Consider the following 17,703-nt stretch of genomic DNA (forward strand, 5'->3'; position numbering starts at 1 on the left):
CATTCAAACATGTTAATAATCTATTCTGTATATAGATACTACAAAGAAGTAAAGCACAGCAATGGCATTGTTTTTAATAAATAAAGATGTATTCCCATATATACAATAGATACATATCAATCATGCATTAGATTAGCACAGTCCCGAGCACCAAATCAATTGTTTTCCTAATTCCCGGTTTTAGTCGTCAGCAAAAGGTTTATCTGTAATGGAAGAAGAGACTTCAATTAGGAATTTGTCACTGCTCAATAGACATGAATTCATGATGAAGCACAAGATACCTGGTCATTTGATGGAGCTGCAATTATTAAAACATCATCATCTGCATACTGTTCAATTATCAACGTATTGAGTTGTTGAAAACTTTGTTGGACATTCAACTGAAAATGAGTTAAAAAGGCAACATAATTACATATTGTTCTTCAATTACCGCACTTCAATTGATTCAGAATCAGGATGAACCGAAACCTACTCTGATTGGCTTGAACAGGATGTATTCTGTATCCTTATTGGCTAGGTAAAGATTCATCGCACGAGCAATGATTGGCACTTTAGTTTTCAGCAGTTTGTAAGTTTCAGCTACGACATCGTGAAGCTTTTCTGGGTTGGCGAAAGGTTGAGATCTCAACGAAACATGAGGCGCATCTTTATCCTTAGCCATTTGCGTGATGACAACAGCCTAGAATTACGAAAGAATGCAAATACCGGTAAAACCAGTAAAAATAAAATTCAATAACCTCACCGCATTATTCTCACATGATCGCTGTTTTTACCTTGTTGAGAAACTGCTGCAGTGGACCTATAAACATATCGGTGCAGGTTCGAATGAATTCCTCGCAACTTTTCTTCAGCTGGTTGTCGACGTCACGTTTCGAGTCGACGAGGTGTTCAGTCACCTGTGGCGTTCCTTCTAACAGAAACTGCAGTAAAGCATTCGTCGCATTCATCGCAAATAATTTCGACCGCTTCTGTATCAGTCCAAAAGCAGCATCTTCAATTAGAATTTGAAAACATATATAAGCCATATGAAAATAATACGATTCTCGATTAAACCTAGACAAGTGCTCTTTTAAACAAACGGAAGATTTATTCGTTACCTTTGATTTTGCTGAAGTCTAGAGATGTCTCTTTAATGGCGAAGTCGATGTGAAATGGCGCAATTTGTTCTCTCAGTATGAGCAAATGTTTTATTAGGAATAGCAGCCCATCCACAACAGCCTGAAATAATGACAAATCTCAACTTACTCGGACATGCTATCATTTTGGAATACATGGAATCATTTTAATTTTTCTGACTTCCTTCCCCTATCCTTAACTCGGACTCCGTTAACCTCAGACCAATTTTACCAGTCCCAGTTTGTCCGAGCTAGGTGAGGTTTACTGTATTGATACTTACCTTCTGTTTAGTGATTGTTTGACTGGCAGTGACTAGTGAGTGAACACATAAACTAAGAGCCTCCTGAGACAGACCTTGGAATGTAGTTTTCTGCACAAGAGAATAAGATAATAGATATTACATAAAGATGAAAAAGTCGAGTTCGCAGCCTTAATCGTATCGCTTACATCGATGCATCTTGAAAGTTTCGAAAGACAAACGAGCGTTCTTCTAACAGTTGGGTACCACATGCCGTGAAGGTCAGCAGGTGACATCGGCATATTACTCACAGATCCTCTATCTACAGAAATAATCAAAACATGGTTATTTTCAGCATGGTTTTATCTAAACCAAAGATCGGACTCAAAGTCAGTGATTCGTACTAACCTGATACAGGAGACATTATACTAGATCGACCATTCGTTAGATTACTGGTACCATTCTCTTCAAAAACCTCCGGCATTATTTCAGCTGCATTAGCATTGATCGTGGCAACTTCTTGGCTATTCAGAGACATGTTTGAATTCGTTCTCGAAAGCTGCCTGTCCTTTTTCAAACTCTCAGCGATACTCTTAAACGAAATAAACAGTTAACAGAGTAACAAAAAATATCACGGGAATTAGATTCATTCTCAAATTCCTTCCACTATACTGACTTCCATCATCTCAAGTTTTTCAGGATAAGCCAGATCACCGGCTGCTGGTTTGTAGCCGAGAATATCACTTTTGATGTAGATGTACGTCCTGTATACGAGCCGTTCTTGAACATCTTCGAGCATTTGTGAGCAGATCGTTTCGAATGAAGTCAGTTGATTTGCTGGAAATAACAAGAAGAATCTATTTACTAATAGCAATTGAAAATCATTGAACGTAACCTCATCGCTTATGAACACTTACGATTGTTAGAAACATGTTCATCTAACATTTCAACCTACAAGACAAAGTTCTGGATCTGTCAGTTGACAATTGAAATGCAAATACGGTTTTCATAACAAAATGAAACGTTTATTCAACAATGAATAAAGAATGGCAAGCATTTATTTGAAAAAATTTATAACCGTAACCATACATGAAGTACATAACTTAAAAGAAAGACAAACCCAATATTTCAACTACCTACGTGGGGTAAATAATTCAACCTTGACATAAATATTGAACATATACATCTCGATACATTCATACAGTACCATTAAGTGAAAGAGGTGGTCAATAAACATAAACAGTGTATTTAACATTTAGTGAGGGCTAGCATGCTGAACTTCACAGGAACGAGTAAACCCAGGGGCATGTGGTATTCTGTGCTATAAACTCCAAACTCTAACTAGACGACAATTTGATGAAACTTCCGAAATTTCTCTAGAAATTATTTGGATTTTATGACACATTTGTTCTTAACTTTGATTAAAACTAATACCCTAGAAAGATCTGGAGATGGGGACTGACTTTCGCTGTGCATCTGTAAGGATGAGACTCAGATATTTGTAAAGCAAAATCAGGTAAAAATCAAGTTTCCAAGTTGGAGAAAGACGTCTTTTTATATAAGTGACAGAAAAACAAGAAGTGTTAAGAATTAAGCAAATAAAATGACTTGAAAATTACATCAATGTACATGTAATTCTAATAGGTGATTATAACAAAAAAATTAAAAGTGAATTATCAATTGAAATGTAGAACTACAATTACATGTCAACCACCAAATAGACAGGGAGATAGCAATGAGTTTATCTGCAGGTAAATTTAGCTATTTCATTTTCATTGTAAATGTTTATCACTGATTTAATGCGTTTACATATGGAGTACTTTATCATATACGATTATCTTACCTTCAATATGCTGCATAGTTCTGATAAAGTCTCGAGGTGATTTATATGAATAATTAGAGGACGAAACACATCATATAACAGTGTACACAATCGTTGTAACATATGACTGCAAACAGATAATAGGAAAGATTATTCATGGTTTGATGCATAATGGACCGAAACGCTGGTTTTATGTAGTTGTCAATCTGCTGTCTGTACCCAATCCTTCAGACGATCCCCATTTGAATGACAAAGTCTAGATGAACATATTTTTAACAAATGATGAATGTCTGTCTAAAATTCATAGTTAAGACATGACACCCTTATTCATTTTCAAAGAAAAATGTCTGGGGTACTACCACAGGGGGCGATGCCTGGACGAACATGTTTTGGTAAAATGGTGAATGTCTGTCGAACGCCTGAGGGAGGTGTGTACAGACAGCAGGTTGATAGCTGCATTAATATCGATGTTAACTCACTCTAGCTGCATGGTATGTTCCGTGAAAAACTGATTATAAAGTTGATATTCGTCTTCACAAACGTGCACCAAAAATGCGCAGCCACTTCGCATCTGACAAGATAAAAGAATAGAAAATAACCTGTGTATCTTTGCTGAACAATTCCACAGGGTTTTTGGAAATTCTAAGAAGACTCTACACACCAGTGCGCAGTGATCTCTATTGTGTTTAGTAGCTAATTCAGCGACGGCTTGAGAAATGCTCGGACCGAGTAATGTTTCACGCTGAGAAAAATAACACTGGTGACAATCTGATAATAGCTGTTCATACCTGAAATAAGCGCCCAATGAAATAAGTAACGAGGGAGGGGCAGCAGATATTTTATGAGGGATGTCTGCCTTTCAGGTGGCAGTAAAAATGAAAGGAGTGATTGTGGAGAACTATAGAACTACTTACTCTGAGCTGACACCTCTACGTTGTTCCATTTGTTCCATCAGGGCTTTTACCCGAGGAGCGTTTGTCCGAAATTTACCGTAAAATAATGTGAATGCGTTATCATCCGTACCAGTTATATCCTAGAAATCCGAGATTAAATCAGTTGTCAGGACTGTTAAATTCAAGATTGTACCTACATCCTCAGATTGAGCCATCGAGGATTGAATTTACCTTCCGTGGCATCGCGTTTAGAGTGGCATTTTGAAGGATGTTGACGACGTGAGTCTTAATGAGCGTTAATGCTTTCGACAGTGACTGCTTGAAACGTGCCAAATATACCGGAGATTCTTTATAACGAGGCTGAAAGTAAGAATCACACAAAAGATCGGTTCCAAATATATCTCATTTCTGGTGTTGTAGTCGTTTACATTGATGGTTACAATGACTTACATTTTTGTTTAGGTAAGCTATGCATTCGTCAATCCTGGATAGAGTCGGTACAAATGAATCACTTGTCACAGTCAGCGTAGGTGCACCCAGTCTCTGTGAAAAATACAGCATTTTTTGGTAATTTATTTCTTATTAAATGCCGTGAAAAATGATGGAAAGTACCGAGAAGATATCTTACACTGGTAATCTTGTCCAATTCATTAAAATATGACAACTTGTTTTGGATGGTCTCAGCTTGGTTGACTAGTTTCGTCTGAAACAGAGAATTAAAGGTTTAGACTCGGTACGCAAAATGCTATGAAAAGTATTTCTAACATTTTACCTGTTCATCCAATAAGTGTTCACAAGCTTCGTGGAGCGCATTCGTTTTCGTTGAAACGTGTACGTATTGATTCATCAGTTCTTGCAGATGATCTAATGCAGTGGTAACTTCATTCAGTATCTGATCGCACTGCTCTCCGTAATCAGCTAACTGGTCCAAATAAAAACTACAAGAAAAAGGAAAGAGACAAATTAAAATACTTGTTGTTCATAGAGGACAAGCTGTTGGTCAAATATATATGATCCTACCCGTATTGCAAATCATCTTCAGTTTTCACCTTGTCCTCAATTTTCGAATACCAGAGGAAAAACTGTTGGGCATTCTCTATCGTTTGTTCTTCGATTTCTAAAGCAGCGAATCCCTTTGCTATGATATCGTCCTCCGACCCTGTCGTACCACTGGTGGTACTGGAATGTAGATTCGGCACACCAGGAAATTCATCAAGAGGCAACTGAAATTACAATATGCTGAGTTCAAGTACGATATGGATGATTGATTTCCATAGAAAATTAGTTAGAAAGCATAAAGCACTAATAAAGATTCACTTTCCAGGACCCAGACCTATGCCACAGTACAGAACGTACATTACAGATTGTGATGACATTTGACAGCCAGCAAACCCGGAAGTAAAAATATTAATATGTTAACAGTTTTCGACTATTAAATGCCCTCATTATGTTACCTCAATTGGTAATTGTTTATTTCCAACGTGACCAGTTAGCTCCAAGATTCCGTGTCTCTGTCGTTCAGTCAACGGAGCTTTAGGGGACGATTTGGCTTCCCAGGCGGAGAGTTTTTCTCTCAAAACCTTGTTCGAAATTGTAAACGTGTCAGCCATTTTTGTTTGGGCCCGGTTCCTACTCGGTTGCCGGTGCATACTTCGATTCGCTTGCGGCTAATTGTCTTTCATCGCAAATATCGTCCTTTAGAAAAAAACCTATTAAATTTGTATCACTTGCCGAAATAGGATGCCAACTTAAGAAAATTTTATCCTTCGATGTATTGCTTTGTAAATAGCAAATTACGGGATTCGAAACTGAACATCACAAACTTTGCGCCAATCATCGCTCAGAACGGACTGACGCACCATTGGCGCGAAAATGCGAATGCAAAGTTCTCACCGACTGGATTTATGTTTCATAGTGTATACTTAAAAATCTTTTTTAAATCAAAATTATAAAAAAGCGAATGCACAAGTTGAATCACTTACCATCATGCAGATTCCCGATTAGCGTGCTCTTGACCATTCTCTTTGTTGACGTCAGTTTTACAGTATCATTTCTTTTTACAGAGTATTTTCCCTATTACAACTCTTTGTTGACATCCATCAATTTTAAAGTATTATATCTTTTTACGAAGTGAAGTCTGTCTAAACATTGACTGGTTTCGTGAATCTAGATAGTACAGTTTTCCATGTGCGTGGGAAGTATCATCTTGGGCCGTACCAAACGCGTCGACTAATTATAGGCTGAGGAATTTGGAATTTAGAAAAAAAGGGAATGGGTTGGGTTTCAAAAAAGCGTATATCCCGTATATCGGAGGGACAAATAAAATTACGTACAGTCATAATTTTGATAATAAACGTAAATATGGATGGAATTTCCGGGAAAACGATATTTGGAGGTTGAGACCCATGAAGTTTCGAAGGTTCGGGGTATTTGGAGGTCGGTGAGTCTATCTGGTAGACCAGGTAGCGTGCGGGAACGAGTTACCGAACTGAGGATCGAATGCATCTCGGATTATCTGGAGACACTAGTAACTTGTAAAGGATCTTGTGGTCAGGGAGGTCGGGCTATTAGTAGATCGGCTATGTGGAGGATTGTGGTATCAGGGTATTGGAGGAGGGAGGATGGTGGTGATATTTGGTGGCAGATTTGGGTACCAGTACTAGTAGTCCTACTGGTATTGCCATTAGGCAGTCATCGCAGTCTAAGACGGCATATATTCCTGACACTGCAAGGCTGTCCCGCCTTCCCAACTCTCAATGTGCACAAAATACGACGCGCATTAGTAGGAGGGAAGGAGTTTGGGCTTGGACTGAGGTTTATTACCGCAGTCCTATTGTTTTCCACTGTGCGGTGAGGATAACAGTACCCAGGGCCTCTCTTTAAGCCCCGGGTACGGCCTACCCATTGAATGGGCAAGTTCAAGGGTTTTTCAAGAAATTTATGCGTGAGCCTCAGCCCTCGCATCTTTGAAAAATCCTATATGAAAGCTTATCCCCCCACCAGAAATAAATGGGGGGAGAGGGGCAGTTCCCAGTGTTTCTCAAAGCTTGCAATGCTTTGATGACAAACCTGGGAACCGCCTCGTTCGCTTAAGTTCCCAGGGTTTTTATAATGATAAATGCATGAGCCACGGCCCGCATCTGAAAAACCCTGGGAACTTCTTGCCTCATTCAATGTGTAGGCTAAAATTGCAGTGTCAGAATTTTGCCGTCGATCTTGAGACAATCGAGCCGATTTGGTACTACCGGTAGGGTACCAGTTGATAGATTCCCGTATAGAAGTATTAGTAAAGATGGGATTGGGAGGGTATATAGAAAGAAAGTTCATTTCAAGAAATCGTTTGAAGATGGGAAGTTTGGGATTGATAAAGTGCTTGAGGTTAATGCGGGGATGGGGAGGGGCTGACTACAAACAGGAATCAACTGTCCGATATAGGTTTCTAAATGGAAACACACGCCTCCGTGCATTAGGAATGGCCAGATAGCTACCAGCAGTGGGTTTTATATGGATGATGATGTACGAATCCCGGATTTGGGATAAATAGATTGGGGTAATCTTGGACGGAAGAGGATTGTTGGGATCTAGAACGAAAACCATGGATATGAAACAATAGATTGCAAGGCAAGGCTGACATACAACCAGACACTACGTAGCCTATGTTGATAAATGAACATCAGTGAGCCAAAGTTTCATTTCAGTTTGATTGGAAAGTTAGATAGGAGAATTTCTGACACAAGTTGATTATTTATTGTGATAGGTGGAAGATTGGGAAGTTTCAATGTGTATTATTTTGAATACGGGAATTTTGTTGCAAGTTTAATTATGGCCGTCAAGCAGCCATTGGTAAAGTTTCAAAATGGCTCATGGATGATGACAAAAATGACTACCAGTTAGTTTTTACATGAACCTGATTAAGATTAGTCAAAAAGAAAAACAATCATTTAAAGATTGCGCAAGAAGCATTTGATAAAGCAGGAGCGGTGTGGCGGGTGTAAGAAAAAAAACCGGAAATTTTGGAAAGAGATGGGGCGTAATCTGATCAGGTATCAATGTACAAATAACGTGGCTGAAAAACATCCATTGGTTGCTTTTGAAATTGCCACTATTCGTGTATGATGACAAGAAGGCTACCTGTAAGCTGTGATTTTAATTATTTGCAAATTATTTCGGAGAATGATTTGAAAGTGACCACGCGTTTGGCAGGCGATCTGTACAGATATGTAAATACATCAGGATAACTGCACCAAATTTACATAATTATTTGCAATATTTTACATTATTCGTGAAATCCACTGCACCATAAATAATGCATGAGATCACCCGAAAATCTAAGTATTTGCGTTCATGCCCATGCTTGTGATCCATACTTAACCCTTGAATGAGTGTTCCCACTCTGTCTCGGAGAGCAACACAAAAACTGGCCATTAGATATAAGTATTGACTTTACCATCGATGTATGGATCACCTGATACTTTTCTACAAGTCGATCGTTTAGATTTTCGAGGACACATACGTAAGTTTGTACGAAATTTCATTATTATCGGTTTAGACAGACCAGGGAGGTCTCTCGCACCTCCCAACATACATTGCGTACTGTACATCATTTGTGATGATGGATGCCGAAACAAGTTAACAAACATTGGTCACGCTCCTGATAGAGTGTGATAGGGTACCCTAGTACTTTGATTACTTTCATGAACAACTTATTCCGAATACATGATCTTAAGCTTTGCGAACTTTGCAAAATTAGGAAAACATTTTGTTGCGTATCATTATTGAACTCGTGGATACGTGAGTTCGAGAAAATTTGAGACAGTTTCCTCCTGATACATGATCGTTGCGTCACATATAGCACTTTAGTTAGTTTTTCAAGGCGACGACTTTTTCCACTTCGGAACATAGGAAAATGGTCTCCAAATGGTGGAGCATCATAATCCCTGAGTCATGTATGATACGCGAGACTATCGCGGGTAGATATGTAATAAACCGGCCCGTGGTTTGAAAAATTACCCCTTTTACATTACGTACTCACATATCATATAATACTTCTTTTCGTAGGATCTTTACATAATTATAGTTAGATCTCAATGTGACATCAAATATGTTTGTTCATTTGCATGAAATATCGTGTGGCCATCTCAGTATTTCTGTCGTCTGAGATTTTACACAAATGTATAAACGTTACATAATTGTTTTCATTTTGAACACCTCGTTCATAAGACATTAAAATAACGATACCCGGCTGATGGTACCAAGCTTTGCTCTAAGAAAAGGCAATCATCTAATGAATGAATGAAGATACTATTCTGTAATCATAGATGTTTCGTGCCTTATTGTAATTTTGAGACATTTGAGTCGGTGATCCAAACTTATGGGAAACGATTTTAGGACGGTTTCTCTCATTTAGACATAAGTAATACAACCTAAACTGGCCCTAGTTTTTGATGTAATATTTATCATGCACATGGAGTTTGGATCACGGAGTGGTTGTTGATATAACACAAAAATATTAACAAAGATACTAACATAGGTAAAACTATAGCTTATAGGTAGAGATGCAGTGTAAAAAGCTATTTATGATATAAACACAAGTAAAACTAGGTGATGCAGTGTAAAAGGGTGCATCAGAGAAATAGTTTAATTTTTGGAAATATTTGAATTTTAGAGATTTTTTTGTTTGAATTTTTACAGTTTTAAAATGTTTTTGGTATTTAAAAAAAATTACTTAAGTCCGCACTGTACACATGGGGTATGATATATAATGCAGAGCTGCCATTACTCTGCATATCATACGAAACAATTAACTTTCAAATTCACAGTTAAAATAGTAGTACCAGTATCAAGTAGTTTCAATAGTTACAACAGATTAATAAAGATAACACAATGAGAAGAAGTTCGGCGTAATGAGATATGATATGGGGGTATACTGGTACCGGCAATGAATGACGATTAAAATCAGAAGATAAGTTGAATTTTAAAGAAGAAAATATATGTACAGTGCGTCTTAGTAGAAATACCACTTGTGGCTTGGCAAATTTTTGTACCTTACCCATCAATAACTGGTATCAAAATATCAAGAATCTAAGAAATAAGCTGTAAATCTGAAACGATCAGTAAAAAGTGTAATGAAATGTTCATTTCGGTTGGATGGGTAAGGACAGGTTGACGATCTTGCTGGCGATTTGGCGATGGAGTGACGGTTATTGTTTGATTTTGAATTTTGAATTTTTCGCAGAATTGAAGCGAATCGAAATATAATTTTTCGGTGAATGGCTTCTGGGGCGAAAGATGAAGCCAAAATATTTGATGTTAGAAATAGGTTCAAGACGAACAGGGAAGGAATTGGTAGAATTTGTGAGAATTCTTGATTTTGCGCACAGCAGGAAATTCCACCCACTTTCTAGAACCAGTCAGTTCAATTGCTCGTTCACTGGATGTTGATAGAAGGTTGAATCGTGACTGGGCAGTAAAGCGATCCATAGACCAAAATCTGATTTGGTTTGCAGATTTGGCTACGTCGGGAATTTCCATTGTGCTAAGGCCAAACACACATGACGATTTTTGCAAGCCGAGTCATGTGCCCCACTCAATCGCCACCGAGCCTCCAGTCATACGATGTAGTGAGTAGATCAGGCGATTTTTCGAGCCCACTCACCGGAATGCTGCACTCCCGCGCAGATTACATAGTGCAATTCCCACGGTGACCCCGCTCGACAATGTATCAGTTTCGGTGCCAATGATTGGCTACCACGAATCCATATTTGGCAGATCTAATTGATGCAGTGGACATACCAGACGATATTGATCGAGCGATTGATTGGTCGTCCAAGTCCAAGATGTTCGAAATCAAACAGGCGATTTTTTAGTCACCCGATCAACATAGGTACAGGTGTGCCCAATTCATTGATGAGATTCGCCCAATTAAGACTCTCAAGATGATAGCCGTTCCTTGGGCCGAAATTTGCACATGAACGACCTGATAAACGGGAAATTGTATTATGTAGTCAGTGCAGTAGTACAACCACCCGTGAATAAGTTTGAAAAGCCGTCTGATCTGCTCACTCCATCGTGCAAAGTAAGGACCGGTGCTGATTGAGTCGGACACATGAATCGTCAGGATAAGTCGTCAAGTGAACCCGGGAAGAATTCTGAAATATCCAAAAACATTACATCCTTCGCGTACCAGAAGCCATAGCACATTGCACTGAACTTCGGCCGAAAAGATGTGAGATATTAAAGTTGAATCGGAAAGTATCAGTTCAGTGCTTTTTATAGACATATTATAGCTAGCTATAATATGACTATGTTAGACCTACATAAAGTAGGCCTGTGAACCGTCAATCCATCGCCGCGCGGAGCAGATTCATGATAAAATATCTACGCTGTTGGAAGAGAAACAACATCCGAACATCTTCTTGAAGAATTTCTTGATTTTCTTGAATCTGCTGGTTCTCCTCCTCGGCTCCTCAATTACAAATGCATTCACTGGAGTGATTTTGTATTCGGGTCCGTAGTCGTAGTCGTAGAATCGCTCAAATTCGTCATCATTTTCGGCGATCATTTCGGAGGCCGTGATCTCGAAAGCTAATTGTCTTCGCTCGAATTGTCGTCTTCTCATCATCGTGACGGTTGGGGTCAGAGGTCTGCAGATTCGGCGAACAACTGGCGCATACATGGCAATTTCGTCTGGCTGGCCGAGAGATTCCGTCGAAGAGGAGATATCAATGACGCTGCAAATATCGCTTATGTTGCTTCCGAAACTCTTCAAACTAGCAGCTTCTACCACGTAGGTTTTGTCAGAATGGAAGCTGTGCTCGTCATCTGCATTGTAGTCTTCATCGCCGACATCAGCGAAATCAGCGACATCAGCATCACCAGCATCGGAAGGAGTAACCGGGCTAGGCTCTGCCTCAATGCTTTTCCATACAACTTGGTCGGGCGAGAATACTCTACTTGTCGTCCATGTTTTCCCCTTGTCGTCGCGGATAACTCTAACCACACCATCATCGCCAATATCATAGCCGATTTCGGCTTCTTTTACCAAAACGCGAGTAACAGGCATCTAGAAATATTCATGCGTATCATTTTTGAAGACGGTGAAGCGGAAAAAATATGCCCAGTTTTTCAATAGTTTGGTTGATAAAGACAGTATTCGAATTTCTTTCGAAATCGTCCACTCAATAGAAATAGACCTACTGCATCCCCAACGCGATGTCAAATATTTATAAACTGACACCCTAATATGGTAGGCTAGGCATTAAATGAAACAATGACGGGGCGAATTAATTTTCAACTGCCAAGAGAAAAAATATTTCGTAAGTTATCTTTAAAAAAAAAATGTGGGAAAACAATTCCTTCCGGCGACGGCATCCGTTCCTCTGTCATTAGTTTGATGCTCATCTCAAAAATCTTCCGTCTCAATGTTCAATAATCAATATTTAAGATGAAGATCACTGAAGATCTCATACCCAGTGAAAAATATAATATATTTTATGCTGACACCCCAATCAGGATGCCTAAATAATTGCAGCACCGACGTAAGGGGTACATATTCAATTCTGAAAACCGGATAGCTTAAACTCGAGACCCTTGAAATAACTCATAATTAAATAGAAATAAGAGTTGGCAGGTTTATTATTCATTTCTAATTGTTTTTACTTAAAAATAATTAAGTTTACAAGTACATGTATCATCTAGTAGATATTATATGTCGTTTATGTTAATATTGATGAAAAAAAGCTAAGTAATAAATATCCCATTCAAAACAGTTCAATTCCACCGTATGTTATCTATCTCATCAACTCAGGAATTGGATTCGTATCAAAAGACAAAATATGTATTTAGGAATTTTCGCCTAGACCTGCATCTGATGAGGGCCCCTAATCCATAAACACATTCTGAAAACACTTGAAAAAAGTTTCTCCAGCTTATAGTTACATAAATCAAAAGACAATTCGGAATGTATGATGTTTGTATCTTTGATGTTGAAAGTGGACTTGGCGTCCCCCGAATCACTTGCACGTATTAAAGCTTTGTTAAAAGTTATACACAATTTGGTTAGAAGACTGAGACAGGCATGATACTGCCACGAAAACACCACTAAAATCGCTCACATAATCCACCACAAACACGTAACTAAGTTACAAAAAGCTTGCGAGATGATTTCTCGATGAAATTTTGAATCAATTTAAACACGATTTACAACTTAAAAACTTAATGATCTTCATTTCCACATACTTACATTTGCTAATGCGTCTTGTTTTATTCGTATTAAGTACTATTTTCTTTAATTTTCTGCTATAAGTCACCTAACAACGGCACTTTAGTCGAGCTGCAACTTTGACTAACTTCACTGAAGCGAGTCTTTATAGTTACTATGGATGCTGAAACTACGCGCATGCCCGCCCGTCGTCACGCTATGACGTCACTAGGGGCTCCAGCCGCGGAGGCGAAATTTACCGATTGCATGTATGGCGTGTTGATACCCTGGCTAACGTTTTGATAATATAGGATAATTCTGGACTTGTCTGCATTTTGAAAGTATTCAAAATCACTGCGTCTAAACAAATAAAATGCCTTAAACATATATTTCGCTAACAAATTTAAGACACGACTGAAAACCAGAAAATCATATTGCTTGGAATATGATTTCTTCACAATTCTTATTTATGATACATATTTAAGCATGAATATCCATCGACCCGAATCGATGAATTAAAGTGGTACAGATACTCGGTTTTAGTTCACTTCGACTGGCATTTTTCTATCAAATTTTTCATTTATTTTGATTCCCGTTGATATCACGCGCGTTATCAACGGGGATCGCTCAAAAGTTATACCTGTGAGCATCACATTTTCAACGTTTTTTGGGGGGAGGGCTCCAGAACACTGTTCAGTTCCAAATAAAAATCTAACCCTCCCGCCACTTTCCTCCTCACACTACGGTGCGGGCCTGATTTGAATGGAGTGTTGTATCATTCAAAACCCAATTCTGAGTTGAAACTGACTCTAAATGGATTCCGTGGTTTGACTCTTATTAAGAGTTATTTCCAATAGTTTCACTGTGCAGTCGAAATTGAATTCAGAACTGTGGAATAAGGCGCGATCGACAAATCAGGCCCGCATCCCTGTCCTTTGTATTTTCATGATGGTGGACCTCTTACGACGTGTACGGTTAGTGATATTTTCGATACGAGTTTTTTTTTCACCAAAAATAGTCAGACACAATTTTATTAGTTACGAAACGTTTTACGCAGTTGGTCTGCCGACTTTAGAGCGTCTTCAATTGTCTTGCACTTCCCCTAGCGGGAAACTTTCTTCCTTTGTTGCAGAATAACGGCTTTAATTCTTCTTGTACGGTAACTACGTGTAAGCAAAAGTCCTCGATTTAGACAAAACCGTCTCCTTATCCATCGACAATACATGAATCAACAACGGAAAATAAATTTCTTCTTTTCTGTTTATTTCATTCACTATGTACTTTCTGATAATCTTTTACAAAACAAATTCACTCAATACAATATTTCGATTCATATTCACTTCCTAGACACGTTTTTCAAGATTTAATGAATGAATTCAAAAAAGTATTCCTAAATTCATAGCACAATATACCCTGACTTTAAATACCCCAAGATTCAAGTCTGACACACACTGGTAAAATTCTTATTCAGCGCTTAAGTTTATTTGGACACTATTGTGCACTGTATGATATTCTTACTCTAGAACTGCATTTATTTTAGTCACAGCTGGCATCAATCATAATCCATAATAAACCAGGTGACATCAGGTAAAGGTGACATCATCTTAGATTCAGATCATAACATAGTAAAGACATGCTGTCATCACACCGTAAAAGCTTAACTAAATGTTCACAGAAAAAGTATGTAAACCTTGATCACATTTATCTATTGATGAATAAAGTTAAAAGTACAGGCAGTATTACGCAATCATAACTGTTTCATTGTTCATCGTGTTAATTTTACTTTCAGATTTATCTGCTTGAGATCAAAAGTATGTAAACTAATCTCACGCGATCAAAACAATTTAGCTCCGTATCCGAATGTTTGTCGAATGCGATCCCAGTAGAAGTTTTTCCAGCCGTCTTTCGTACGATCGAAATCGGTCGCCGGTATTCCTGATTGCGTGAGAGTTAATTGCGTTGATCCGTCACGGTCGTCTAGCGTGAGCGTCACCTCCGAGTAGTGCGCCGCTGGCCAATCTTTCAAACGCCATTTCATTTTGATTTTCTCGTTCAAAACCTGCAATAGACAGATTTACGACAGTTCAATATCCAACTAGCATATGATTAGGCACCACCATTCGATACAGCAGTTATGACGAGCAGTTCTATCCAATGAGCTTTCATTTAGGTATCAGTTATATCATAATACATTTTCCAGCAAAAGTTGCACAGCGCACGTGAAGAACAGTTGCTTGAACTCGGACGCATTCAGTTTTCTACTTACAAGTTCAGTGAATTCACCAGATATTGTGTTTCCATAAAATGAAAATCGTCCACCTTTTTCGCACCTGAATTCACTGACAGCCTTTTGCGTAAATGCATTAACCATCTGAAATAATAAGTAACTAATTACATTCACAAACTCATATACATAAAAATATCGATTCAACCATTGTGTATTTAATCTACTTACCTCTTCTTCAGTAAGTGATCTATATAGTAGAGGAGGTGGACATTGGAAGTCGACTTTTGTGGTTAATTTCTTGGTCGATATTTTAACGCCAGTAGTCGGTTTAGATTCAACTGCTTGATTGAGAATTTTCTTCGCAACATTTTCCTATGTAGCCGTAATATGAAATTGGTTTTTTAATTTACAGAAAATGCACATACATTAATTACATCATTGAACCAACATGCAGATTCATCTCACCTTTCCCTGAGCCTTTTCTTCTTTGCGTTCATTACTATTGGTTGTTTTATCTTTTGATGGAAGTATCATTCCCTTCGAAAATTCTATAAATAAAATACAATCTTTCATCTAATTTTATCAGAAAATGAATGCACTGCTACCATACGATTACATATGTACAATATACACTAGGGCAGATTTAGGGGGTGGTATGAATAAATCTTAACACCAATGGTGTAATGCACAGTGGCCTTAAAATCTTCCTAGATGTGCCTCTGTATATACCGGTACACTGTGAGAGTAAATTGAAATTTTACCTTCTTTAAGCCCAGTAATATATTTAGCTAGTTGATTTCTGATAAGAAAAGATCCTTTTAGATGAACGATCTGTTTAAGAGTATACGCAGGATCACTGTTGTCTTTGGTCGAGACACTTATCTGTTAAATCAATTGAAAGAAGTTAGACCCAGTATTGTGAAATACACATGGCTTATGTGGCAATCATCAACCACTATCAAAAACTAATTGGCTTCTGGGGCTTTTGAATTAACAAGTCAATTCTTTCAGCATGATTTCAATTGTTTCTGTATCACTTACATCGATCTCCTCTGCAGAATTTTCTTCACTTAAATTTGGAATTTCAATGGTTCCATTAATCTTTTCATCACTATCAGTCAACATTCCTGCAAATAGAGAGTTATTTTTTTATCTTATGTATTCCACAGCATTTAAATCCAATGTGTGACTGCTGAGTTTATGCGCAAATTACCTTCCCAATTTAGTTTTATATGCCATTCGTAGAAGAATATTAATTTAGCCTTTCTATTATTTGCTACTGCCTCTCCATCGATGCTGACTACTTCATTAATCCTACATTTACCTGGAATTGAGTAAAAAAAGGCTTGCTGTTATCATCTAAGACAAAGTTAGGAAAAACATCCGATTTTTCATGGGATTTTTTATACCTTCATTTGTCTCTATAATAAGATCCATCAGCAGTGATTTGAGTTTATCTTTTGACCACCCTGAAGCATTTTTTTCAGTCCTGAAAAGTAACGACATCTTGTTTCTAGTCAATCACTAATATAAGATTGGACTCTACAATTAAAATCAATTGATTTAATTCATGAATTAGTGAAATAACCCTTTTACTGATAATAGGGGTATCAATTTTGTTAATGCCATCATGAGGGTGGTTTGATATGTCAAGAAACTCAAACAGCAGGGCACAAGTTAAAAAGGTTAAGACTTTGAATGCATTACCACTACTCTACCACTACCAGGAGGGTATAATTACTTGACAACATACAATAACATACCAGTGCCAATTGTTTACATTCGTTCCATCAGTCCGATCTTCTACAATCCAACGTGGATCTCCTTCACCCCACTTCGCCATGATACTAATGGTAATCTGCTCGGATTTGTTTGTAGTGTGATGATGTGGCTACCGCCCGGGGTTACAGAAAAAATAAAAGCCAAGAAGGACAAGGTGGTGGGAATTATTCTCCTGTTCTTATCTGACGAGTTCAACTTTCCTTCCTCGATCTTGATGATGATGATATACTGGGCCTTTCCTTAGATACTACAGCCAGAGTGTCGGGAATGACGAAAATAAAAGTCGATGTCGTATCTTACTCTTATTTTACGGAATTCTACATGAATTTTCCAGAAAATTGTAACCCGGAAATGAATTCGGCACGTTGTGGAGGCGTATGGGGGCAGCACCTACCGGGTCTACATCACATGCCAGTGATAACTTCG

The 17,703-nt window shown here is 38.1% G+C and overlaps 2 protein-coding genes across 2 annotated transcripts; both read right to left on the reverse strand.

Annotated features, from left to right (window-relative positions):
• Positions 1-91: 91 nt before the first annotated feature.
• On the reverse strand, positions 92-5,688 carry LOC141904587 (conserved oligomeric Golgi complex subunit 3-like). The gene is made up of 20 exons (XM_074793204.1): positions 5,524-5,688; positions 5,090-5,292; positions 4,842-5,007; positions 4,698-4,772; positions 4,520-4,612; positions 4,301-4,429; positions 4,091-4,209; positions 3,838-3,964; positions 3,656-3,747; positions 3,198-3,303; positions 2,272-2,305; positions 2,031-2,191; positions 1,763-1,946; positions 1,564-1,676; positions 1,397-1,486; positions 1,098-1,218; positions 774-991; positions 473-679; positions 282-380; positions 92-203 (listed from the first exon to the last, which is right to left on the reverse strand). The coding sequence occupies exons 1-20, from the start codon at positions 5,677-5,679 to the stop codon at positions 168-170; spliced, it is 2,529 nt and encodes an 842-aa protein (XP_074649305.1). The 5' UTR covers positions 5,680-5,688; the 3' UTR covers positions 92-167.
• An 8,835-nt stretch (positions 5,689-14,523) lies between these two features.
• LOC141906916 (activator of 90 kDa heat shock protein ATPase homolog 1-like) lies at positions 14,524-17,625 on the reverse strand. The gene is made up of 9 exons (XM_074796398.1): positions 17,259-17,625; positions 16,905-16,984; positions 16,709-16,819; positions 16,537-16,622; positions 16,257-16,377; positions 15,961-16,043; positions 15,724-15,867; positions 15,535-15,639; positions 14,524-15,327 (listed from the first exon to the last, which is right to left on the reverse strand). The coding sequence occupies exons 1-9, from the start codon at positions 17,336-17,338 to the stop codon at positions 15,103-15,105; spliced, it is 1,035 nt and encodes a 344-aa protein (XP_074652499.1). The 5' UTR covers positions 17,339-17,625; the 3' UTR covers positions 14,524-15,102.
• Positions 17,626-17,703: the final 78 nt, after the last annotated feature.

Source organism: Tubulanus polymorphus, chromosome 1 (assembly GCF_964204645.1).
Source record: "Tubulanus polymorphus chromosome 1, tnTubPoly1.2, whole genome shotgun sequence".
Classification (NCBI taxonomy): domain Eukaryota; kingdom Metazoa; phylum Nemertea; class Palaeonemertea; order Tubulaniformes; family Tubulanidae; genus Tubulanus; species Tubulanus polymorphus.

Coding starts and splice junctions, on each gene's coding strand:
- LOC141904587 (XM_074793204.1), bottom strand. CDS start 5,679: ATGGCTGACACGTTTACAATTTCGAACAAGGTTTTGAGAGAAAAACTC. Junction 3,304..3,655: donor GAACATACCATGCAGCTAGA/GTGAGTTAACAT, acceptor ATCTGTTTGCAG/TCATATGTTACAACGATTGT. Junction 1,677..1,762: donor TATAATGTCTCCTGTATCAG/GTTAGTACGAAT, acceptor TTATTTCTGTAG/ATAGAGGATCTGTGAGTAAT.
- LOC141906916 (XM_074796398.1), bottom strand. CDS start 17,338: ATGGCGAAGTGGGGTGAAGGAGATCCACGTTGGATTGTAGAAGATCGG. Junction 16,820..16,904: donor TATTATAGAGACAAATGAAG/GTATAAAAAATC, acceptor ACTCAATTCCAG/GTAAATGTAGGATTAATGAA. Junction 15,640..15,723: donor GATCACTTACTGAAGAAGAG/GTAAGTAGATTA, acceptor TTATTATTTCAG/ATGGTTAATGCATTTACGCA.